Source organism: Haliotis rufescens, unplaced genomic scaffold (assembly GCF_023055435.1).
Source record: "Haliotis rufescens isolate VD_foot unplaced genomic scaffold, xgHalRufe1.0.p SCAF_43, whole genome shotgun sequence".
NCBI lineage: Eukaryota > Metazoa > Mollusca > Gastropoda > Lepetellida > Haliotidae > Haliotis > Haliotis rufescens.
This window is the reverse complement of record NW_025964146.1, coordinates 585263-612753: the sequence shown is the minus strand read 5'-3', so window position 1 is coordinate 612753 and position 27491 is coordinate 585263. Positions and strand designations below refer to the sequence as shown.

The 27491-nt window shown below is 41.8% G+C and overlaps 1 protein-coding gene and 1 long non-coding RNA gene across 2 annotated transcripts in view; one reads left to right on the top strand and one right to left on the bottom strand.

Annotated features, from left to right (window-relative positions):
- LOC124116660 (serine-rich adhesin for platelets-like) overlaps positions 1 to 12255 on the bottom strand; it is a 54060-nt gene extending 41805 nt beyond the window's left edge. Inside the window, exons 1-6 of the mRNA XM_046478092.2 lie at positions 12117 to 12255; positions 10203 to 10256; positions 6071 to 6145; positions 5044 to 5132; positions 2364 to 2455; positions 498 to 565 (exon numbers count right to left, since the gene is read on the bottom strand). Of these exons, the coding sequence (XP_046334048.2) occupies positions 498 to 565; positions 2364 to 2455; positions 5044 to 5132; positions 6071 to 6145; positions 10203 to 10256; positions 12117 to 12181 (443 nt within the window). The 5' untranslated portion in view covers positions 12182 to 12255. The remainder of the gene's footprint in view (positions 1 to 497; positions 566 to 2363; positions 2456 to 5043; positions 5133 to 6070; positions 6146 to 10202; positions 10257 to 12116) is intronic.
- A 10714-nt stretch (positions 12256 to 22969) lies between these two features.
- Positions 22970 to 26002, top strand: LOC124116662. The gene is made up of 3 exons (XR_006858145.2): positions 22970 to 23010; positions 24996 to 25023; positions 25901 to 26002. It is a non-coding gene; the product is annotated as an uncharacterized LOC124116662 (long non-coding RNA).
- The last annotated feature ends 1489 nt before the right edge of the window (positions 26003 to 27491 follow it).

Below are 27491 nucleotides of genomic sequence, written 5' to 3'. Positions count from 1 at the left end.
CTGATTCATAAAAATACTTTCATACAAAAAAAAAACACATTAATATATTGTGTATCTATCAAATATACCCCCACCCCACCTGCAAGTCAGAGTTAGGACAGATCCTCCAGTTATATAAGCGGTACAACATAATGCCAACAAGAATAGTATTTTGTTTGTTCATACAGCCCTGATGGCAAGTTCTCTGTGACATTATCTGGCCAATTTTCCTTCTTCCATAAATGTAGACATTAGTGAATGAGTGAGTTAAAGTTTAACGTCATATCGGCAATATTTCAGCCATATCGTGACGAAGTAGACAGTAGTGAGTGAGTGAGTATGGTTTTACGCCGCTTTTACCAATATTCCAGCAATATCACAGCGGGGGACACCAGAAATGGGCTTCACACATTGTGCCCATGTCGGGAATCGAACCCGGGTCTTCGGCGTGACGAGCTAACGCTTAAACCACTAGGCTACCCGACCGCCCCTGTAGACAGTATGTGTCCTGGTCTCACCTCCCTGCAGGTACTGCGTCTCCTGGGCTGTCAACACGTCCTGTGGCCTGCTTCCCACCTCTCCGGGCCTGACAACACATGCAGCAGCTGACATGAGTGACTGTTTCAACACCCAGGGTACCAACAACTGGTACTTCTCTGTACGTATTGCATGATAATACAGACATCACTAGCCGAGTGTGATCGTGCATGTTACAGTTAAATTTGTTTGTTTGCTTGTTGTTTACGCTGCACTCAGCAATATTCCAGCTATATGACGGCGGTCTGTAAATAATCGTGCCTGGACCAGACAATCCAGTGATTGACATCATGAGCATCAATCCACGCAATTGGGATACCGTGACATGCATCAACCAAGTCAGCGAGCCTGACCACCCGATCCTGTTAGTTGCCTTTTACATACCAAAATTGACGAGTGTTGTAACTAACTAAGAAATACCAAAAAGGATGAGAAAACGTCGGGATACCTTATAGTGAGACCATGAGAAGTGAAGTCATGACATGTAGGATTGAACACCCTTTCATCACCTGCCCCAGTGCCTCATGGGACAACAGTGGGTTACAGAATGTAAAATGAGGTTGCAGGTTCAATTCTCATCAGGAAATTTTCATGTGAAAAGAATCATGACTTCTAATCAGTCAAAAATCAATATTAGATGCACTTAAGAGGCTGTTTATACAATTCAACGGTAAAACCTCCAAGGTCTTACAATTCAAAAGTAAAACCTCCAAGTAGGTCTTACAATTCAACAGTAAAACCTCAAAGGTCTTACAATTCAAAAGTAAAACCTCCAAGAAGGTCTCACAATTCAACAGTAAAACCTCCAAGGTCTTACAATTCAAATGTGAAACCTCCAAGAACGTCTTACAATTCAACAGTAAAACCTCCAAGAAGGTCTTACATTTCAACAGTAAAACCTCCAAGAAGGTCTAACAATTCAAACGTAAAACCACTCGGCAGATCTCACTTGAAGGTAGAACCTCTCACAATGTTACAATGAGGTTGCAGGACACCTTCAATAAGGCAATAATGGCAATAGGCTTATAAGTATACATATGTATTAAATGCAATAATGAACTAAGCATTAACATGATTAAAGCCTTGGGGACAAATATCTGCCTCCTATATCAATTTCCTGCCGGCTTTTGAAACTGCCAGTCCCAGAGGATTGGCAACTATAAAAATTACCAATCCTACCTAATTTTTGTCAGTCCCAACATGGAACAAATAAAAAACGTATAAAAATTACCTGGTTTAAATTCTTTCAACATCAATTTCAATGCAGAGTACTTTCATGGCTGACAAATTCAGTGATGTCATTTCTGAAGTAACTTATTTAGATTTACACATATTCACACTAAGTTCAATCACAATTTACTCTTTATTTCTGAATATTTTACTTTCACTTGAGACTAGGTCACTACAAATAGATATTTATTTAATCTCAAAGCAAAGCAAAATATTATTTCCTTGAATTCAAAATAGAAAATATTATTTCCTTGCACGCAAAATAGACAATATCATTTCCTTGAACTCAAAATAGACAATATTATTTCCTTGCACTCAAAATAGACAATGGGAAACCTTGATGATAACAGACGAGCTAACTTCATTCGAAAAGTATACTTTTTTTGACTATCGATGATGTTTTGTTCAACAACAAAGATTTACAAGGTACTTTATTTGCCGGTCCACAGGGACTGGCAGTCACAACAATTACCGGTTCAAGCCTCATTTTACTGGTAACAAAACGGGTAATTACCGGAAAACAGGAACACTGCTTGATGCAGATCTACACAAATCTCTGAGACTGTTGTCATTGCTGACCAAACAGACACTTGGTACAACATCAGGTTATTACCAACCTGTCTCTTGCTGGAAGTTGTCTCCCTTGGGAAGATGGGCTCGGGGGTGCAGGGGAAGAAGTCTGTTCCCAGGTGACCTCGAGATGGGCTGACTGGAGGGGGAAAACACAACATGACACAAGTGACCTCGAGATGGGCTGACTGCAGGGGAAAAACATGACAAGTGACCTCGAGATGGGCTGACTGGAGGGGGAAAACACAGCATGACACTATTGACCTCGAGATGGGCTGACTTGAGGGGCAAAATACAGCAGGACACAAGTGACCTCGAGATGGGCTGACTGGAGGGGCAAAACACAACATGACACAAGTGACCTCGAGATGGGCTGACTGGAGGGGCAAAAGACAGCAGGACACAAGCGACCTCGAGATGGGCTGACTGGAGGGAGCAAAACACAAGAGGTCACAAGTGACCTCGAGATGGGCTGACTGGAGGGAGCAAAAGACAGCAGGACACAAGTGACCTCGAGATGGGCTGACTGGAGGGGCAAAAGACAGCAGGACACAAGCGACCTCGAGATGGGCTGACTGGAGGGAGCAAAACACAAGAGGTCACAAGCGACCTCGAGATGGGTTGACTGGAGGGGGCAAAACACAACATGACACAAGTGACCTCGAGATGGGCTGACTGGAGGGGCAAAAGACAGCAGGACACAAGCGACCTCGAGATGGGCTGACTGGAGGGAGCAAAACACAAGAGGTCACAAGTGACCTCGAGATGGGCTGAATGGAGGGGGAAAACACAACATATCACAAGTGACCTCGAGATGGGCTGACTGGAGGGGCAAAAGACAGCAGGACACAAGCGACCTCGAGATGGGCTGACTGGAGGGAGCAAAACACAAGAGGTCACAAGTGACCTCGAGATGGGCTGACTGGAGGGGGCAAAACACAGCAGGACACAAGTGACCTCGAGATGGGCTGAATGGAGGGGGAAAACACAACATGACACAAGTGACCTCGAGATAGGCTGACTGGAGGGGCAAAAGACAGCAGGACACAAGCGACCTCGAAGATGGGCTGACTGGAGGGAGCAAAACACAAGAGGTCACAAGTGACCTCGAGATGGGCTGACTGGAGGGAGCAAAACACAAGAGGTCACAAGTGACCTCGAGATGGGCTGACTGGAGGGGGAAAACACAACATGACACAAGTGACCTCGAGATAGGCTGACTGGAGGGGGCAAAACACAGCAGGACACAAGTGACCTCGAGATGGGCTGACTGGAGGGGGCAAAACACAGCAGGACACAAGTGACCTCGAGATGGGCTGACTGGAGGGAGCAAAACACAAGAGGTCACAAGTGACCTCGAGATGGGCTGACTGGAGGGAGCAAAACACAAGAGGTCACAAGTGACCTCGAGATGGGCTGAATGGAGGGGGCAAAACACTACATGACACAAGTGACCTCGAAATGGGCTGAATGGAGGGGCAAAACACAAGAGGTCACAAGTGACCTCGAGATGGGCTGAATGGAGGGGGCAAAACACTACATGACACAAGTGACCTCGAAATGGGCTGAATGGAGGGGCAAAACACAGCAGGACACAAGTGACCTCGAAATGGGCTGAATGGAGGGGACAAAACACAAGAGGACACAAGTGACCTCAAAATTGGCTGACTGGAGGGAGCAAAACACAACATGACACAAGTGACCTCGAGATGGGCTGACTGGAGGGAGCAAAACACAAGAGGTCACAAGTGACCTCGAGATGGGCTGACTGGAGGGAGCAAACCACAACATGACACAAGTGACCTCGAGATGGGCTGACTGGAGGGAGCAAAACACAAGAGGTCACAAGTGACCTCGAGATGGGCTGACTGGAGGGGGCAAAACACATGAGGTCACAAGTGACCTCGAGATGGGCTGACTGGAGGGGGCAAAACACAAGAGGTCACAAGTGACCTCGAGATGGGCTGACTGGAGGGAGCAAAACACAACAGGACACAAGTGACCACGACATGGGCTGACTGGAGGGGGCAAAACACAAGAGGTCACAAGTGACCTCGAGATGGGCTGACTGGAGGGAGCAAAACACAACAGGACACAAGTGACCTCGAGATGGGCTGACTGGAGGGGGCAAAACACATGAGGTCACAAGTGACCTCGAGATGGGCTGACTGGAGGGGGCAAAACACAAGAGGTCACAAGTGACCTCGAGATGGGCTGACTGGAGGGAGCAAAACACAGCAGGACACAAGTGACCTCGACATGGCCTGAATGGAGGGAGCAAAACACTACATGACACAAGTGACCTCGAGATGGGCTGACTGGAGGGAGCAAAACACTACATGACACAAGTGACCACGACATGGGCTGACTGGAGGGGAAAATACAACATGAGAAGAGTAGAGAAGAAAAAGACAACATGACACAGGTGACCTCATCACTCACATACACGCCTGGATGTTTGCTCTGGGAGATGAGGTTTGTTAGAAAAATCGAAAGCAGTGTATTTCACAGTTTTCTGTGTTAGAATTAATTAATATTTTCACCAGTTTAGCAAGTGGGCAGCCGTTATCACTTATGGGTCTGATGTCACCATCAGCAGGGCTGAATAGTCAACACAACAACATCCTTCATTGTTGTCCCTTAACTAGCATGCGGTGTCAGAGGATTTTTTTTACTTCAATTTTCCCCAATGAGTTCCCTCATAGAAACAGAAGCAGGTCTACTCACAAAACTCCCCTGTGTCTTCTTGGTAGGCTGTGATCAGACCTCGGACGTGCTCCACAATGTCCGACAGTCTGTCTTGATCCTGCAGACTCCTGGAAAGCAAGCAAGTGAATGTTGTTTTATGCCACAGTCAGCAATACTGCTGGACCAGATAAACCAGTGACTGAACGCATGAACAACTATCAACATCATTCAGAGATTCTCACACAAGGAACGAAGTCCCAGAACCAATCCTGGTTAGCCATCGAGATTTTGTTATCAGCTTCAATTTTACTTCGAACAGATACAGGTTACTCATCTAACCACAAACAAGTGAGGAAACTTTTGTTTGCATCACGGCAGCACTGTAAGTATATTGACAAACCAGTGTTTGGCCCCGCATTACACCCAACACCATCGGGGTATGATGACACTATCAACCTTGTCACGCAGCCTGACAGCCTGATCCACTTAGTCACAACGACAGGCATAGGTTGCTGGGGTTGGTTCGTTGGTTGGTTTGTTGTTTAACGCAGCACTCAGCAATATTCCAGCTATATGACGGCGGTCTGTAAATAATCGAGTCTGGACCAGACAATCCAGTGATTAATACCATGAGCATCGATCCACGCAATTGGGATCAATGACATGTATCAACCAAGTTAGCGAGCCTGACCTCCCAATCCCGTTAGTCGCCTTTTACAACAAGCATAGTCGCCTTTTACGGCAAGTATGGGTTGCTGAAGACCTATTCTACCCCGGGTCCCAAATCCTTTGGCAAGACAGGCATAGGTTGCTGGAGTCCTATGCTAACCCAGAATCCATGTGGGGAGATAAGCACAGGCGCACGTATTCTAACCCGAATCCCCTGGTGAGACAAACATAGGTTATTGGGACCTATTCTAATCCAGAATCCCCTAGAGAGACAAGCATAGGTTATTGGGACCTATTCTAACCCAGAATCCCTGTGTACAGAGTGAATACTTCCATATGGTTAGGCTTAGAGACAGGGTTCAAGTTAGAGTTAGGTATGGCCACTGCTATTTCTCACCTTCTCGTTACTGGCTCCTTGCACAGCGGACATGGCACATGTGTCTTGGTCTTCAGAAACTCTGTGATGCAGAATCTAGAAGCAGAAAGCACTCACTGTCACACCTAGACAGACTCGTGGAGAACTACATGAATGCCATTGAGTCTATCATGTCTATGTCATCTTCCTGGGGTAAAGGTGTTAACTGCCTAAAAATGTCCAGTTTCCACTTGCCGAACAAGGCTGGAATTTCCAGGTTCGATCGTAGAGCCACCATCATTTTCCCGAGGCAAGAGAGTTAACTGACGATAAAAGTCCAGTTTCTATCCTTGCCTAAATAGGCTGGTATTATGGAGTTACATTTTGGCTGGACTAACGTGTCTATGCATAGTTCAATCAAAATCGAAATCTGGTTTGTTAACTGTCGTGCAGATTTCGGTTAATTGCAGGATTTGCAAGCATGTGCACCGCCAACTCGTTGTCAGCAGATATTTTCCAAATATTTTCATGTTTTTAATCAAGGTGCTCATGTGATTTGATGCATTTCGCGATGTAAGGCCCGTTTTATCACAATATAGATCTTGATCATTGATCAGATTGTCCTGACTGGGCACCACCATTTTGTGTGAAGCAAACACAAGTGATACGAGAGGTGGAATCTGATTGGTCCATAGGAGAGGCTTAGAAGGGACATAACTGGTAATAGCCACTGGTGGCGCTACGATCGAGCCCAGTAATTCCAGCCTAGTTCGGCAAGGGTGGAAACTGGACTTTTAAATCAGTTAACCCTCTTGCCTCGGAAAGATGCGCCACCAGTGTCTACGTCCCTTCTACAGAGCTCCAGATAAGCTTTTGGTGTTGTGGGTATTTTACCCATGCATTTAAAAATCATTGGGTATCAGTAATTCTATCTGGGTATTTAAATTTCTGTTACCCACTAGTTTTTACACATGTGGGTATTTAAGTTAAATATTTAAAAACACTATTCATCTAGGCCCTGCAAACTGGTTTCGTGTGGGTTCGAGAGCTTTATAGGACTCAAAAATACCACGATACTTCAACAAGAAAGTGTGATGGCAAATGATCATGATGTAACTGTCATCGTGGAGTTTGGCAAGGTTGACGGAATGCCCGTTTATAATTTCAAAATAAGTTGCCGATTTGCTAATCGAATACGCAGGGTTACTTCACAATATTTTGATGATACGCACAAGTTTTATTTTTGTAGCATATCTGTAATGTTCGTTGCGTATTTGATACGCTTGGATTTTATTTTACTGCGTATTTCTGCATTCCTTATGTGTATTTTACACAGATACGCAGCTTATCTGGAGCTCTGCTTCTACGTTCCTCATATTGGCTAATTAGATTTAAGCTCTCATATATTGCTTGCATTTGCTTCAAACAAAATGGTGGCGCCCAGTTAAGACGATCTGATCGATAATCAAAATCTCTATTGTAATAAAACGGGTCTTACCACGCGAAGTGCATCAAATCACTTGAGCACCTTGATTAAAAACATGAAAAGATTTGCAAAATTTCTGTCGACTCCCAGTTGACGAAATCTGCACGTTGAAATCCATGTTGTTTATGAACCGGATGTCTAGTTCATTACACGATTTTGATTAGACTATGCATAGACTAGCTAGTCCAGCCAAAATGTAACTCTGTAATTCCGGCTTAGTTCGGCAGGGAAGGAAACTGGCCTTTTAAAGTCAGTTTACAACTTTGCCCCGGGAAGATGTGTCTGTGAATGTTGGGGTAGTGGAAATATACAGATTGCATATCCTCAATTCCACGCCTTATCATGCTTATAGAGAATCCCCAAATGCAATGTATTATCATTAGGGACTAGTCATTTTATATTCTTGGGAGGGGGAATGGAGAAGGATGTGGGATTTTAAAACAAATAAACAGAAAGAAATAGTTTGTTCCAAAGTATGCCGGACAAAAACATTTTGCCTCAAGATTTTACCAAAAAAATTGTAATTTTTCCCTGAATGTCCTCTCCACACCAACCAAAATGTCAGGAAAATAATTGTTTTCTTCCTTCTTCTTTCAGAGTTCTAAACATACATAAGAAGTTGTATATTTTGAAACTAACTGAAAAAACATTATGACTTTAAAAACGTCCCCAGCTAAAACTTCTGCTGGGACATTTTACATTCTCTTACCCAGAGTTCTTTGCAGCCAACCTAGTACCTTTGTCACAGGCCGGCGAGATGTGACAACTACATGCAACAATTTACCTTTGCTACTCATTCATTCTTTGTTTGTTGTTTAATGCCGCACTCAGCAATATTCCAGCTATATGAAGGCAGTCTGTAAATAATCGAGTCTGGACCAGACAATCGAGTGATTGACAACATGAGCATCAACCAAGTCAGCGAGCCTGACCCCTCGATCCCGTTAGTTGCCGCTTACGACAAGCATAGTCACCTTTTTCGGCAAGCATGGGTTGCTGAAGACCTATTCTACCCCAGATCTTCATGGTCTACTCATTCATTACACAGCATATTGCATGTACTGATGATCTACTAAAACATTCACAGGTAGCACCACAAATGCCAAACTCATTCATTTTAAAAAGACCACATGTTCCTAAACATTGTAGACAACTGAAGAGTAGGCGATTTAATGTAAATGTAATGCTTGTTGTTGTGATCAATATTCCACAACAACGTCATCGTGACAATCATAGAACGGTCACACACAGGCAAGTCTATAAACCTGTGCTCACCCAATCCCAATTTTGATGTTAGACAGCTCCTATACCTAAAGACTAGTATAGGTTGCTGGGGACTGGTTCTGACCCGCTAACGCCAAGGCAATGCAATAACTTAATTTCCAACGCTATGGACGGGTCTCAAGATGACATTTTGTTCGAGGAGTTCGTGTCCCCCGCCCTGGTTTCCACGGATGTGGAAGATGTAATGTCATGTGATGACCTCGATGACTACTATGACGATACGACAGGTGTAGATGCGTGGGCAATTCTGGCCGGTGAGGACAGCGACACCGAATTTGATGGTTTTACAAGGGATGATGTAATGTAAATAATAATGTTTATTAGTTCTTATTTGTTACAAGGGATGATGTGAAGTAAATGATAATGTATATATGTTTTTATTTAGTTATTTGAACACAAAACAAATAACAAAAATACACTGATTTGAAACTAAATATTCGACTTGTGTTTTTCATTTGTTGGTATATTTTCTCACGGGTTCATAATTCTATAAACACCGTTTCACAAAATGGCGCTTCGTTGTTGATGCCAACAAAAAACGATCATAATGAGATTAAAAAAAGACAAGAGAAACAGCGTCCCACATTTTGAAAGTGGATGACTGGTTTGTTAAATCTTTATTAGAAATAATAATGACTTTCCAATATAATTACAACGTTTTTCATCTTATATTATTGAATCTCTGAGATTACCGCCACATGTCTTCGACATCGGCGCAGACCGACCTCGCAGTGTTTTTTGCCTTGCACTTCCTGGTTCGGCTTATCTGCGGGTTATATCATTTTCTTTCGTATTTCAATGGTCAAGTTAACACCTCGGCTTATCTGCGGGGTCGGCTTATCCGCGGTCATATACGGTACCATATTTTCTTGAGTATAGTGTGCACCCGCTCTAAATCTTTTCAGCAGAAAACACAAGAACTCCCGTATGCGTGAAGAGGGTGAAACAATACATCAGTGCACCGTGAGTTTTCATGCAATGATACGATACATGATGGTTTTTTCTGTATCGATACAAGACAATACACTTGCTAAAAAAAATTACTTACTACTCGTTTAATGACTTCAGCATTTTTGTCTGTCAAATATCACAAAATGTGATGTAATTAGCATTTCAAGTTCACTACCACAAACATGTGTCTACAGCTAGCTTTTCCTTTTGAACCTGCTCTGAAATATTAGTAAGAAATGTCCACACGATTTGACGTAAAGATGGTTATCACGATACGTATCATATTGTTGCCTATGTATCTTGATACGTATCGTATCATAACCTTGCTGTATCGTTTCACCCCTAATGCTATATTAGGTGCAACCCTCACAGTATGGCTTCATTTTGGGAAAAGAGCAAAAAGTGTGCATTATATGAAAGGAAATATGGGACACATATACGATTATTGCTTACCTGCAGAAATGGTGATGGCATCTTGTTGCAATAGGGTTCTTCAGCAGATCAAGGCTGAAATACAACCCTTATCATGAAGACAATAAGATTCCAGCCTCAAAGTTCATAATACAATCAAGTCCATGGTTACTAATCTGCAGTAAAATAATCAACAAAAGCAGTAAACTATTTTAGAACATGGCTCAGTTGTTCATATGAAAACTTTCGCCCTGATTATGTATCTAGGGTTGTCAGCACCATACCCATGCTCGTGGGTTTCACCAAAGTGGTAAGCGTCTGAGACCTGCCTCACTTCGGGCTTTCCTCCCACATTAAGCTGACACGCCACGATACAACTGGAATACTGTTAAAAGCGGCATAAAACCCAACTCACTCACTCATATGAAAACTAGTGAGGACACTCGAAATGTCTTCTATTCTTATTCCTAGTGGTAGAGCAATTGCCCGGACAGCGATGGTCGGAGGCATACCCAAAGATGTTACATGTTGTCACCCTCTCTAGCGCTCGGCATTAAGGGGATAAAACAAGGACTGGTCAGCTTGGTGTCAGTATACTGTGTCTGAGTGGGGTATTCATGTTAAACTGCGGCATGGTATCTCAGTGAGCCAGCACTATAAAATCGGCATTAGTGCACTCACCCACCCACACCCACACATTTGGACGCGACATTAAATCCTCACCTCACCACCTTCTATTCTCATTCATGATCAATCGAAAATCAATTTCCTTTTCAAACAAAAATCAGTCTTGACATTTTTAACCGATTCACAAGACTGCCTTGTAACTAAGGGTGTGAGGTATTACTGGTATATCGGCAAAATGAGGTTCATTCTTTCCACTATATGTATCACAATATAATGTTTTCATGCTCTATAAATCGGGTGATGTCAAATGGCGATTTTTTAATCATGTTTTTCTTGCAAAATGCCTTCACGGCCCCGGAGCATGCATACAGGGCCTGCAAGATGGCTGCATATTTATTGACTGAGTAAACACTATGTTGTACCACCATCTTGTTTTGTTCCATTTATGAACTTCCATTCATACCTTAATGTATCAGATTGCTTCTGAATTCAAAATTTATAATTAAATACAATATATTGTGATACGTATCACAATGAGGTCTTGTGCATCGCAAGATATTTTGATACACTTTAAACCTCGAATACCCATCCCTACTAGTCACTAACCATCTGTAGTATGGCTGGGACAGGTAACTCGGGTCGGTACTAAGTAGGACTCAGGTACCCACAGGACTACCCGGACCTGTGGTTAGTCATGTGATATATTGTTAATGATTAAAATTAAAAATATATAGAACTCTATGGTTACAGTACAAGTCACTAATGTTCGCATTTCTTTCTTTTGCTTCTGACCTTTATAGGTTTGAATAAAAATAACACTTCAGTCAACTTCAGTGTATGCATGACCAGAACTTTTTATACATATATTTAAATACATTTTACCAGGGCTACGCTCAAATTATTTTCAATTGGACATTTTGTACCAAACTCTGAGACATGTAGCGGGTACCCGGGTAGGGTCGGATAATAGCGGGATGGGTACACGGGTAGTAAATTTTGATTCCTCCCAGGCCTAGTCTGTAGTGCTGTCATCTAGCCTACGTGACATCTCACCCTCCAGACTACACTGGCTCTAGACAGCTAGAAACTTGCCGTTCTTCCACTGCTGGTTGTGCACTCGTCGGCTAACTTGCATCAGTTTTACCTCTCGATTAATAAGTATACCCAATACTGTTTGGTAATGAATCAAAATGTCAACTTGACATGTTGATTGTCACAATTCCATCATGAACATTAACCGTATATATTTTTATCATTTACGTAATCGACTGACACACTCAAGCCACAGTGAAATTGTCAACGGGTCGATTGTTTACGTTCATATCTCACCATATTGCACATTCCAATAACTTTGATATTGACCCCAACACCTTTTGTACTTGATTGCTTGTCATTGTGTCTTCTTATTTATCTTTTGTTCGCCATGACATTCTAACAGTAACTTCCCTCCTTCTTCGGTCAATAAACTGTATCTCCCGCCGACATCGCACTGTGGTGCAGTGCATGTGCGCTCTTTATCACTAATTTCCACCATGGAGCGACCCCTAGTAACGCTGTACGGATAATACGAGGCGGAAATAACTTTCTTCGTAGAAGAGCTAGAAGCTTTCTTTTCATGTTTTCAAAGATAAAGGCAAAGTTATGAGTTCGATCCCTTCTATGGGTCAAACTATTTTAAACAATAGTTTGTTCAACACTTATAGAAATTGAAGGATGTGGCTTCACAGAGGTGACCATTCATTCTTTATTCTACAGGGTGTTAGTTTTAATCCTTTCGCCACATATATCGAAGAAAGTCTCTATGCTCCTTGTTCACCTTGAATTGGTGGAACATTTGCTCAGTGTCACAAATGAAAGTGATGGGTTGCTTACGGAATCTGCACAGTACTCTGGGTAGGGTGTTCGTGAGATCTGGGCCTTGTAGCAGAATGTCCTTTAAAGATTGGTCTTTGAATCAGGCACAACAGTGGAACACAAGTGTAATCTTTTGAGGGTTGTTCTAAGGGTGATAGTGAGTGAGCTGGGTGTAACGCCGAGATTTGAGTTTTTAACGCCGCTTTTAACAGTATTCCAGTTACATTGCGGCGTTTCAACTTAATGTGGGAGGAAAACCCGAAGTAATGCAGGTCTCAGACGTTTACCACTTCGGTGAAACCCACGAGCACGGGTATGGTGCTGACAAACCTAGAAACATAATTGGGGCGAGCTGGGATTCGAACCCACAATCATAGGTTTCTGGCGTGCCCAAGGGACGCAACTCTGCACAGTGAATCGCGGCGCCTTAGACGACTGGGTCACCCGTGCCCCCGTTTTAAGGGTGATCTACCTCATGATGTGGGATCTACCAAATGCTGTCACACTTAGTGTCTTCTCCTGGTACTCTCTCAGTATACCCTTGCTTGATTGTATAGTCCATAAAGGTTCTTGCATTTGACTTGATGCGCTTCCTCAGTTGCTCTAAACGACCCACAACCTAAAATCTCCTTTGGAAGCTAGTGGCATTTCATAATGACCATCACCTGTCGTGTGAATTCCATTCTAGATCCTTGTGATGAAGTTGGCGAGAGTCCTTGTCACGTTCGCTGAAATCCATACTTGAAGTGAAACATATACTTCGTTAGGAACGGTTACTCGTTCATGGCAACTAGGGACGCCTAAAGCCATAATTCTGTAACTGTCACCAATGGCATCATAATCCGACTCTTCATTAGTTCCACGATGAATGGCGTTAATCATCCCAACAATTCCCCATCCGAGATTGGTCTATTGGCTGTATTTTTCCCAACCAGATGAAGCAATAACATCCCTTGGTGCAAGGATGTGTGGACAATTATAGCCAATGAGCGAGCCCATTTCAATGTTGTCATTTACCAACATCAAATCATTAATTTTCTATTCCTTACCAGATGAGGTCACTGACCTGCAACATCTGGCCATGGTGTAGGGATATGGTGACGACTCGCTGGTTAAATCTCTCTTGTGTAAGCATCTGGTCGAAATACCTTCAATGAGCAGTTGAAAGCTCTTACTTTAATATGGTTAATCTTCTTGCTGTTCACTATGGCATTCCTAGAAGTCATGGTTGACAGTGTCAGTTTAATGTTGGGGTGAGGTGAGGTGAAAGTGGATTGAACGTCGCGTTCACGACTATTGCACTTTTATAGCGACGTGCATGCACGCGCGCGTGTGTGTGTGTGGCTGAATGTCCTAGTCCGGGCTGATGCCGATTTGTACTAGCTCAGTGAGATACCTTGCCCCAGTTTAACATGACTACTCCACTCAGACACAGTATCACAGTATACTGACCTCGAGCCGACTAGTCCTTGTTTTAGCCCCTTAATGTCGGGTTGGTCTATCAACATTAAGGGCTGCAGAAGTACTGTATGTAAAAAATAAAGTATCAGATGTGTTTCAAGACAAGCATCTCAGAGTTAGGGTTAGCACGATGATACACATAGACTGGTATTATCATGGAGCACTTGATCGATGCCATCGACCCATGGAGATGACTGAATACCTACAAATGTGCGTGGAGATTGAATGACTTCGTACAATTCATACATGTTCCTTGGTTTTTGTAATTTACTGCCGCATGTCCTTGTTCCATACATCCAAGGCAGAGATCTCCTTTCATCACAATATCCTTCATTTCACACGCATCCCTGCCACGAACAGATGACAGCTATTTAGATTGTGATACTTATGGCATACCTTTAGAGAGTCAGCCATCTTGTCCCTGGTGACATTCTTTCAAAATATCGGCGTATGATTCTCCCTATGGGGATTAACCTTTACGACTGTGTAAATGATGCCAGATTGCGTCTGACGGGACTTCCCTATTGCAGGGAATGTTTGTCTTCAACGCCTCAACAGGGTGTGCACTGAATTCAAAGGATCACATGCAATAGTTGCTTTAATGGAGTATGATCATGTTCATGCCTTCCAGTCAGATCCAATTCATCCTTGATATGAACCATTGAGGAGGTTTAGTGAGTAGTTTGTAATGTTCCCTATCGTTATACAACGCGGACAGACATACCATAGTATGGTATGTATAGCATTTAAATACTGCCTAAAAAAGTCAGTTACTTGATGCAAACCCACTGAGATCCTATTGGCAACATTAGGTCAAGAATCAAAATTGCTCCGAAATGCATTAGCAACTGGGTCGTTTTGCATCACAGAATGCATTGTCATTAGCAAAGAAGAAATAGCCTTGGACAGCTTCTTTTGGTGCTCCAACTAGATGCTTCTTCTAGCAGCGCAATCTCTCCGAGAAATTCATTCTTCTGTGCTCTATAAGCGCCTCAAATGCAGTTTTTTATCCAGATTATGCCAATGGCTCGCCCGTGAATACACCTTGCTCTGGTGGAAGTAAATGGCCAAGGTGGACTCATTATTAGGGAAAGTATCTGCTCATATCAATTACCCTTGGGTTCTATTCCTACAAATGGGTTCTGGATGCCTGTAGAACGTGTGGCGTTGTCAGGTGGTACGAAGTCCTTTGCAGAAGCATTAAACATAGAGGCCTTTGCGACGGCGGGAATTATGGGTAAGACAGGAGTCGTCTTGTTTTGGCCGGACAGTGCCACAGTCGGTATGTCTTGTGTCATATTTATTTGTGCCATCTTCCTGTACAGTTAATTGCTCCAAGTCTTCTTCATATCGCTCCCTCTTTACGTTAGGTAGAACATCTTCCTGTACAGTTAATTGCTCCAAGTCTTCTTCATATCGCTCCCTCTTTACGTTAGGTAGAACATCTTCCTGTACAGTTACTTGCTCCAAGTCTTCTTCATATCGCTCCCTCTTTACGTTAGGTAGAAAAATAAGATCAGGTTTAAGGTTCACTATATTTTCCTACCTTTTTATCTTGATAATATATTCCATTTTAGCATCTGCAATTGGAATGTCTCTCATGACTTTAAATCTCTCCAATTCTGACCGTTTCCGCTCAATTTCCAACGACTTTGGTGCTTCAAAGTCCATAAAGGAGAGGTTTGCTTTCAACTCAGCTACTTCGGAGGCAATACCAGATCTTAACGATGCCATGGAGATTTTAGATGAATGGCTCCCTAGATCCCTTTGAGGAACAAGACTCATTGCTTCCTGACTGCCTTGACGAAACAGAATGTTTGTCTTTGAAAATGTCTCGAATTTAATTACTTATTCCAAATGCTATCTATAACTTTGCAACGGAAATGTTTTCATATTCTTAATTTTCTTTTTCTCACGTAAGTGTCACTTCCAAAGGCCTGTTGTACATCAATGATAAGTTACTCATCGCGACATCCAAGCGATCATGTTCTTTACGAAGTATGACAAGTCTTGGCTATCTGAGATTTTGAAACTGTAGCATGTTTTCGCCAGATATTCATCAAACATTGAAAATATTTTCCGGTTGATGTAACTGCCATGCTGTATATTTAATAGTGTTTTTTACGACCACGTCAGTCTTCAATCACAAGTGTCCTTGATTTCACTGTTAGAATCCTTGTGTTAACTTTCAGTGTCATTATTGTCAACGTTAGCATTCACATTCACCTTTAGTGACCATATTGTCAACATTATTGATTTCATTTTGACCATAACCGTTTTTCTAAGCCATATTCCGTAGGAGGAAGATATTCTTTACTCGCCATATTTAATCAGGACAAGTGTTCATATATTGAAGGAAATGTCAAACTTACCGAGATTGCCTTGGTTATAATACTGTAAATCGTGAAATTAATGCGTCTCCAAAAGAATGTGACCGCTGGTCCCTAACCAAAAATGCGACTCAATATGAATGCGAATCCTCTCAAGCATCAGTGTATTTCTATGTAAAGAAAATGTCCTCTGTCAGGTTTACAGGAGAATCATCACCTTAATCCAACCTAACAATAATCCAATCACACACTAAATAGCAGCACTTATTAGCGTTGAGTAGTGTAGACATAAGCGAGTAGAACTCCCCAGCAGTGACAATTCACAGAATGTTTATGTTTGAATGACATTGTTCATGTACTTGTTACATATGCTGCTCAATAAAAAGTGATGTGGAATACGTAGTTGTTTGTTTTCAGCGTATGTCTAAGTTGGTATTTCTGCTATCCAAAATGGCTTATTGTTGATATAAATGCGATGTTTGATAATGCGAGCAAAGACCACTTGCATTTGTCGCATTTAATTCACGCTCGCGTTAATTTCAAGATTTACAGTATCTGTTTTGTCCGTTGTTATCAGAGACACACCAGTCGCAAGTCAATCGGGACTAAATTCGTGAAAGATAAACAATTCCGTAAGTTCGTTTACCACACATGTTTGTTTCCTTTGCGATAATGTCTTCATCAATCATATATACCACGGTGTTTTACTGTAAATGTAGTTTGATGCGATTAAGTCCTTTGAATTTACATTTAGCCCTAGTGCTGTACATTGGGTAAAACACCTTGGGCATACTCTGTATACACTGTACATCCGTTATGTCACAATCCTTACTTCAATATCATGATCACGTAGAATAAATAAAAACATGGTTTCCCGCGCACATGTTTCGATATGACAGAAAAACTAGCTTCCTTCCACTCAGCATTCCCAGAAACCTATGATTGTGGGTTCGAATCCCGGTCACCCCGATTATGTTTCTAGGTTTGTCAGCACATACCCGTGCTCGTGGGTTTCACCGAAGCGGTAAACGTCTCAGACCTGTATCACTTCGGGCTTTGCTCCCACATGTCGTGATGTAACTGGAATACTGTTAAAAGTGGCGTAAAACCAAACTCACTCACTCCACTCAGCATTCTATGGGAGATAACTCTGATTTCTTATGCTAAGTGGTTACCTCTAAACAAATAATGCGTAATGATGCAACTACCATTTACACAATATATATTGAGCTTCTGAGCTTTCACACTTTCATAAAATCATATAGAAGCAAGAAATGATGAATATGTTTCGAGGTTTCTATTTTTCACAAATGAAGTATGATTTATCTGCATAAATCGAGAAATTGGACAAAAAGTGAGTAAATAATATTTACGCGGGATCAACAATGACCATCGACAGATAGCATGCCATTGTTGGATGATAACACGCGGTTGTTGGATGATAGCACGCTGTTGTTGTATGATAGCACACTATTGTTGCATAACGGCATGTCGTTGTTGGATGATAGCACACTATTGTTGCATGATAGCATGCCGTTGTTGGATGATAGCATGCCGTTGTTGGATGATAGCATGCCATTGTTGGATGATTGCATGCCATTGTTGGATGATAGCATGCCCTTGTGGGATGATAGCATGCCGTTGTTGGATGATAGCATGCCGTTGTTGGATGATAGCATGCCCTTGTGGGATGATAGCATGCCGTTGTTGGATGATAGCATGCCCTTATGGGATGATAGCATGCCGTTGTGGGATGATAGCATGCCGTTGTTGGATGATAGCATGCCATTGTTGGATGAGAGCATGCCGTTGTTGGATGATAGCACACTATTGTTGGATGATTGCATGCCGTTGTTGCATGATAGCATGCTATTTTTGCATGATAGCATGCCGTTGTGGGATGATAGCATGCCATTGTTGGATGATAGCATGCCGTTGTTGGATGATAGCATGCCGTTGTTGGATGACAGCATGCCGTTGTTGGATGATAGCATGCCCTTGTTGGATGATAGCATGCCGTTGTTGGATGATTGCATGCCATTGTTGGATGATAGCATGTCCTTGTGGGATGATAGCATGCCCTTGTTGGATGATAGCATGCCCTTGCGGGATGATAGCATGCCGTTGCTGGATAATTGCATGCCGTTGTTGGATGATAGCATGCCGTTGTTGGATGAGATCACACTATTGTTGCATGATAGCATGCCGTTGTTGGATGATAGCATGCTATTGTTGGATGATAGCATGCCGTTGTTGGATGATAGCATGCCGTTGTTGGATGATAGCATGCCCTTCTTGGATGATAGCACACTATTGTTGGATGATAGCGTGCCGTTGTTGGATGATAGCATGCCGTTGTTGGATGATAGCACACTGTTGTTGGATGATTGCATGCCGTTGTTGGATGATAGCATGCCGTTGTTGGATGATAGCATGCCCTTGTTGGATGATAGCATGCCGTTGCTGGATAATTGCATGCCGTTGTTGGATGATAGCATGCCGTTGTTGGATGAGATCACACTATTGTTGCATGATAGCATGCCGTTGTTGGATGATAGCATGCTATTGTTGGATGATAGCATGCCGTTGTTGGATGATAGCATGCCGTTGTTGGATGATAGCATGCCCTTCTTGGATGATAGCACACTATTGTTGGATGATAGCATGCCGTTGTTGCATGATAGCATGCCGTTGTTGGATGATAGCATGCTATTGTTGGATGATAGCATGCCGTTGTTCGATGATAGCATGCCTTTGTTGGATGATAGCACACTATTGTTGGATGATAGCATGCTATTGTTGGATGATAGCATGCCGTTCCTGGATGATAGCACACTATTGTTGGATGATAGCATGCTATTGTTGGATGATAGCATGCCGTTGTTGGATGATAGCACACTGTTGTTGGATGATAGCACACTATTGTTGGATGATAGCATGCCGTTGTTGGATGAAAGCATGCCGGTGTTGGATGATAGCACACTATTGTTGGATGATAGCATGCTATTGTTGGATGATAGCATGCCGTTGTTGGATGATTGCATGCCGTTGTTGGATGATAGCATGCCGTTGTTGGATGATAGCATGCCGTTGTTGGATGAAAGCATGCCGTTGTTGGATGATAGCATGCCGTTGTGGGATGATAGCATGCCGTTGTTGGATGATAGCATGCCCTTGTGGGATGATAGCATGCCCTTGTTGGATGATAGCATGCCGTTGTTGGATGATAGCATGCCGTTGTTGGATGATAGCACACTATTGTTGCATGATAGCATGCTCTTGTTGCATGATAGCATGCCGTTGTTGGATGATAGCATGCCGTTGTTGGATGATAGCATGCCGTTGTTGGATGATAGCATGCCGTTGTTGGATGATAGCATGCCGTTGTTGGATGATAGCACACTATTGTTGCATGATAGCATGCCGTTGTTGGATGATAGCATGCCGTTGTTGGATGATAGCATGCCCTTGTTGGATGATAGCATGCCGTAGTTGGATGATAGCATGCTCGTGTTGCATGATAGCATGCCGTTGTTGGATGGTAGCATGCCGTTGTGGGATGATAGCATGCTATTGTTGGATGACAGCATGCCGTTGCTGGATGATAGCATGCCGTTGTTGGATGATAGCATGCCGTTGTTGGATGATAACATGCCGTTGTTGGATGATAGCACACTATTGTAGCATGATAGCATGCCGTTGTTGGATGATTGCATGCCGTTGTTGGATGATAGCATGCCATTGTTGGATGATAGTATGCCGTTGTTGGATGATAGCACACTATTGTTGGATGATAGCACACTTTTGTTGGATGATTGCATGCTATTGTTGGATGAAAGCATGCCGTTGCTGGATGATTGCATGCCGTTGTTGGATGATAGCACACTATTGTTGGATGATAGCATGCTATTGTTGGATGATAGCATGCCGTTGTTGGATGATTGCATGACGTTGTTGGATGATAGCATGCCGTTGTTGGATGATAGCATGCCGTTGTTTGATGATAGCATGCCGTTGTTGGATGATTGCATGCCGTTGTTGGATGATAGCACACTATTGTTGGATGATAGCATGCCGGTGTTGGATGATAGCATGCTATTGTTGGGTGATAGCATGCTATTGTTGGATGATAGCATGCCGTTGTGGGATGATAGCATGCCGTTGCTGGATGATAGCATGCCGTTGTTGGATGATAGCATGCTATTATTGGATGATAGCACACTATTGTTGGATGATAGCATGCCGTTGTTGGATGATAGCATGCCGTTGTTGGATGATAGCATGCCGGTGTTGGATGATAGCACACTATTGTTGGATGATAGCATGCTATTGTTGGATGATAGCATGCCGTTGCTGGATGATAGCATGCCGTTGTTGGATGATAGCACACTGTTTTTGGATGATAGCATGCTATTGTTGGATGATAGCACACTATTGTTGGATGATAGCATGCCGTTGTTGGATGATTGCATGCCGTTGTTGGATGATAGCATGCTATTGTTGGATGATAGCATGCCATTGTTGGATGATAGCATGCCGGTGTTACCTATCTGTTATTTTCAACTTCTGTCTTTATATATCTGCAACAGACATCATTCGACACGGCCACCAGGGATGAGGTAAGTTGCATTATTGTTTATCATATTTCTCTTCTTATACCCAATGTTAATCTATTAACCCTTCAATGTTCTCAGACATGTTTTCGATTTCGTTTGATTATATTGTATATGACATTTCTTATTTAAAGTATTGTAAATGTGACTTTAAGGCCACGTCGTCGAGGTTTCCGCCAAATCTGGGCTTAGAGAGTACTTTATCTGCCCTATTTGAGTTTGATTTTTGCACACATTCATCTCGACCATAGGATTGGTGATTGACAACAATTAATATTCATTCGCGGTAACGTTGTAAACATAGAGACGTGTTATTATTTGATAGGAAGGTATTGTTCATATGACACAGTTATAGTTGATGTTTGACAAGAATTGAAAATAATAGAATAAGGAAAAAAAACAATTGTCGTTGCGTTTGAACCAATTTTAGCAACACGTATATATAATGTAGTACTCATTATCGGACATTGGTAGCTTGTTCCAATCCTATGCAAGATGTAATGCTTTTCTAGGAATCACACAAATAGGATACTGCAGCGACGGCGTCAAAGGTAGTAAATTAGGATGTGTAAATGTAAATGGCTTCTTCCGATAAAAGGGGCCATACCATGTTGCAAGTACCGCTAACGAAGCATGGATGTATTGGGAGTGTGTGTGTTTTCTGTTTATCAACAATGTTGGGATTTCTGTGACAGAATGTGTCCCGCAAAACCCATCATCGATAAGTATCCATGGGGCATTTGTCATCAAACGTGATGACCATAGATACAACTCTGTCTTCAAAGGTTCATGGCAGTTTGTCAAAAATGTTTACTGAGAAAACAATATGTGCATGGACTTCTTCCTAGCTAACATCTACGTGAAACTTTGGGTCGGACAATCATCACGAAGTAGGCATCCCCTTGCTAATCTGATTATTTATGCATATGTTTGTTTATTTATCAAAACACGCGAATGTAGCCACGTAGATGAACTTAAGCTTCAGTTATATCGATGGCCTAATGGCGTTCAATTATATTCAAATAGTCAAGTCCTTATCACTGATTTACCCATCAGAACTAGAAACATACTTCGATCTGCGCATAAAGATTTAGAGTGACAACAAACAAGCCACAAGACAGGAGCTACGACTTTAACTTTCCAGCAGTAAACGTCCCATGTATGTGAGCAATATTCCTCATGCAACTCCCTGTTTTACTAGTTCCCTTGCTGTTTTCAGCTGACAAATAGACTTGCATTTGCATGTGTTTGTGACGATGGGCAGGATACCCTCGCCTTTTCACGAACAACTGCTGTCATCACTATTTGTGAGTGAGTTGTAGGTGCATGATCATGTTACAGTCAGAATCGTACATTGGACTGCTTTTAACAGAGATTTCATAAGATAACCGAAAGGCGTTTTTGTTATTATTCAATTTCAGCTGAAAAAAGTTAACTTACATTGATAAGTTTATATTCAATATCAGTTATGTGGTCTTTATTCTTTTCATAACACATAGCAAGAAACCCATTTCCCATACGGTTTGAAACTTTTCTGTCCACGACTCACAGTTCCACGACAGATCAACATAGTCCAGAGATAGGTCCTTGGTTCTCGTTAGAGCAAAAGAATTCTCTAACCAGACTCTAACCATTTCAACGTTTATACACCAGATCCTCGTGCTCTAACCTATTCATAAATCATCTTGTTATGACCAGAGCTTGCCTGCTTACCTCAATTATTCCAATTTTATTCTATTCTTGTGATTAAAGACTCACAACAATGCTGCTGTTGGTTGCTGGTCTGATCACCTTCTCGTGTCTCAGCCTGTCTGTCCTCGGTGCGGATGATGACAGAGACGCACTTTTCTACAAAGTGGACATATTCTTGTCCCCAAAGGAGGGAGGGATGAGAAGGCGGACATACGCAAGATTCAGGAGACTGTGAATAGTATAACGGACATCGGGGTTCTTTTTGCATTTAAGGTTTGAGCAATTGTAGAAACAAATTAGTGGAAAATGAAAAGCATATCATCAATAACGTAGTGCACTATAAATATATTTCAGTTATTTTGCGATTCATACCTAAGGCCAATTCGCTGCCATATTCGTTTTGATTGTGGCATTACCATTTACACTCTTCAAAGAAAGGACCCCCCAGGACGATTTTTAGTAAATTTATTGTACTTAAAAAAGTCGATATATTTAATTTAATATCATGGATACAAATATGAAATTTTGGAGCTCGTTAGTCAAATATTGTCGTTCTACAAAGGCATTGAAAACTGTTCATTGTCATGTCACATAAGGCCACAAGGTTGCGCTGAACTCAGTATCTCGTGTGACCGCCCAAGGCAGCAATCATGGCTCTGCATCTTCTCGACACTGACTGGATAAGTGTACAAATTCTGTCCTGCGGAATTCTGCACCATTCTGCTTGTAACGCGTTGGCCAGTTGTGGGAGTGTCTGTGGCGTGTACTGACGTTGACGTACACGTCGATCGAGTTCATCCCAGAGTTTGAGATCTGGAGATCTCTACGGCCAGGGCAAATCGTTGGTGTTGGCATTATGAAGGTAGTCTACCGTGTCACGGGCTGTGTGCGATAGAGCGTTGTCATGTTGAAACAGCGCCCTCTGGTGGTCAATGATTGGAAGAAGGTGAGGTTGAAGAATTCATTTAGTGATTTGTTGTCAACAACCAAGTCATATCTCGTGGTGTAGGATATGGCCTCCGACACCATCACACTACCGCCACCAAATTTGTCAAATTTACGTACACAATGTGGATTCAAACGCTCATTTCGACGACGATAAATACGTTTTCTTCCGGTGAAGAAGAAATCGTGATTCATCACTAAACCACACTCGTCTCCAGTTTCTCAAATTCCAAGGCTGTAAGGTATGGAACCAACGCAAGCGTTGCTGTCGATGGATCTGTTGCACAACAGGGACGATAGCTGGTCTTCTGGGTTGGATTCCAGGCTCGCGAAGATGGTTCCTGACAGTCTGGTCCAATATCCTCCTCAAACCAGGGATGCGTCCTGCAGTCTCCGTAGCTGTGGCATTGCGATGACGTAGGTGGAACAGTCGAATGTAGCGATCCTGTGCAGGGGTGGTAACAATTGGTTGGCCAGTTCTCGAACGGTCTGCAGTGGAATTGAACTGTGTGTATCGGTCACAAAGGTGGCACATGGTGCTGAGGTGGATGTTGAAGTGGCATGCAACAGAAGTCTGTGATTCCCCTCTTTGGATACGCCCTTTGGCGAAGTTCCGACTGGCAGCGCTGAGTCTCGGCATTTTCGAAAATGTTGACAATTGATTGACGATTATTGGCTTATGCTTGCTTTTTTATAGCCACTACCACGAGTAGTGAATGCCATACGTTGCACGTGCATTTTGCTTTACTGTTTTCCTCCATGACATTTTTGAACAAGTGTGAAAAGACATAGCAAATCGACAATGGCTGCATTTTGACGCACCGTTTGTCGAATATCAGGCCACCAACATTTTCCAATTATATAAATCCAATTTATATTCCAGAATTTTGTGTGGTCAGGTTCAATTAAATACATACCACCTGTGCGTTTCCTTTTTTGAAGAGTGTATATTGCTCTAATGAGGAATCTTCCACAGAATAAGGCTCACAAATGAGTGCATTCTGCTTGGATGACTATTCATATCAGGGCGTCTATTGAATTTGACTCGACACGAAACCTTACAGGAGTTAATAAGGGCATTTATAATGGCAGTACAAACATTCTATAGGAAAAATGCATAACAATTACTACATACGTATTGCATATGTTTACGGATGAAGGAATGACTAGGTAACTGTTGTGGGGGTTTTGAGAAAAAAATACATCTTTGAAACTGGATAATGAAATGGTTCTTCGCAAATGCATATCATTAAGCAATGTAAGTGTTAGTTCTTCAAAAACGTTTCTCAATTGATTGTTTTTGGTTTGAACAGGAGCTCGGGAATCCTAGGATTATTCTTGGTAAGTCTACTGCATCCTGATTTGTCTTTTCATATATTATACCATACAGGTCCATTATTCATCCTGCATGCAGGTGTTTGAAGTGAATGCGAATTTCTGTTTCTGTAAACAAAGGAAGCAAAGGACGTCTATTTCTAAACTTTACACATTTGGTAATAAGTTACTTCCGAACGAAAATATCTCATTTCAAAACATTGGAAAGATATGCCCCTGGACAGAAATATTAAATACAATTTTGGAAATGTCTGAAGTGTTGTTGAACATTTTGAAGAGTATTTCTTGTAAATATAGCATAAATAATTTTGCAGCCCATTACTTTCCTGTCGTCCATTCAAATATTTTGATTTTCCTTTTATGCCTTTCTCTTGCATTGACGTTTTATGTTAAGTGTTAGAAAATTTGGAAATATAGATAGTCTCAAGCTATGGGCCTCCCGGACGTCATAAGGCACACTCTGTTACGTACTTCATCACTCGATATCCTTTTTTAAATAGCGTTGTGACATCATTATTGATTGTTACGTCCTAGCCAATGTCCATTGTGACGTTATGGCAACTTCTGTTGCTATACAAACAGTTCTTCACATCCTGGGGCAAGGGAAGCGCTATATCTATTTGAATATCCCTTTGGGAATGAACACAAAAGACGATTGAGGAATTAAAGAAAGATCGATCGTTCCACTCATGTAAATTTTGAAAAGGTCAGTCGCACAATTGCAAGCTTTTTCTTCCATTGGCATTGTTGGACAAGCTTCGTATGTTACATCATCATGTCCCAGCGAGTAAGTCCTAGAAACCCTTTCTAGACCAATTATGTTGTTCACATATATTAAGCAGGACAAGTACTTAAAGATGTTTGTTTCTTGCACATGTGTCAGTTCTTGACGTCGAGAAAACATACAGTTGGCACCAGTTGACGGGCTTTCTATCACGCAAGGGATATGAATTCAGCGTCACAGCTGCGAAGGCTTCGCCAAGGAACACGGAGTCAAATTGACGAGGGATATGATGGCGACATCTTTCGGGGACGATGATCTAATCATTGACAGGAAGATATTTCCTGAGAAAGGTAAACACTGTGTAAACACATCGGTATTTGTTTTTCAAACTCCATAAACAATCAATAAACAGGCAATCTCGTCAACAGAATCGCTATAACTTGATTCTCTGGTCTAGACTGGATTATATACAGGCCACCGTCGTATGATGCTAGTATTGCTGGGTCGGCGAAAGGCAACACAATACACTTACTATGCAAATTGCCTGAGGGGCGGGTGTACAGGTCGAGCAGGTCATGCTTACTCTGTTAAACGCACGCTAAGAGAAACTTATAGAGTAAAGTTCAACCGTATCTGAGGTAATTCCCGTGCTCTTCATAGTAATGTTGGTAGTCTTTGACTTTGGAGGTAACATTACAAATCACATACTCGGAAATTGAATATTTAAAAGATCATTCATATAATTTTTGGGGAGTGACGATGTTACAAATTCGTTATTTACCCATTAGGCCTTGTTACATTGTGTTATTGACTTTAAATGAACCTAAAGCTCTGGAGAAAATATTAGTGTATACTAAAGGACTACTAAGAGAACACATTTGTACTGATCAAGAAAGTGATTTTTTATTCCAATTAAGCTAAAGAATCATTCATAATTTAGTCCTAATTTTGTGATTGCGAATTTTCAACTCCGTGAAATATCTGAGAAAATAGCTTGGATACATGATTATGTATTTATTTGTTTATGAAAATGTAATGATTATCTAATGTATGTATTCATGATCTTTTGATCTTATTTTCAAATATAAGGAATTACATTATATTCTCTTGTTGATTTAAAAGAACCCAATTTCATCACCATTGTCAATATGTAATATATGTTTATCATATTTAGGAGTATTCGTCTGCAATACTAAAAAAGTAAACACCACTAGAGGGCACTGGTCAAAAAAATATTTATTGCGCTTTCAAATTTCCCCAACACTGATGATTAATTCTCTGAAATACAAGTGACAAAACACTTTCCATATTCATAAGAAATATCTTTCCTAAGCAGAGTCGAACTTTAAAAATGGAGATTAGTGAAAATGGTGAAATAAGGGTAAGGTAAGGGCGGCAGGTTACTTTGGCCGAGTGGCTAGTGCCCTGAAGCAACAACGAAACTAGGTATAATTACCTATCATAAAGCACCAATCAAGCAGATTATACCATCCATACATGCAACTGTTATTGACCAAAACAACTGTAACAACACAACAATGTATTTACTTACATCATGTACATAGCAAACATGATACCTGAAAATATTGAAAAAGACTATAACTGATGAATATTATTTCAGTTATTATGCTAACCATCAGAAAGTAAAACAAAAACAACAGTTTGGTGGAAATAAGTGGGCGCAGTTTATTTCAAATTGGACAGCCTAGAGACACAAAACCTTTAATGGGTGCCTACCCGAAGGTACCTT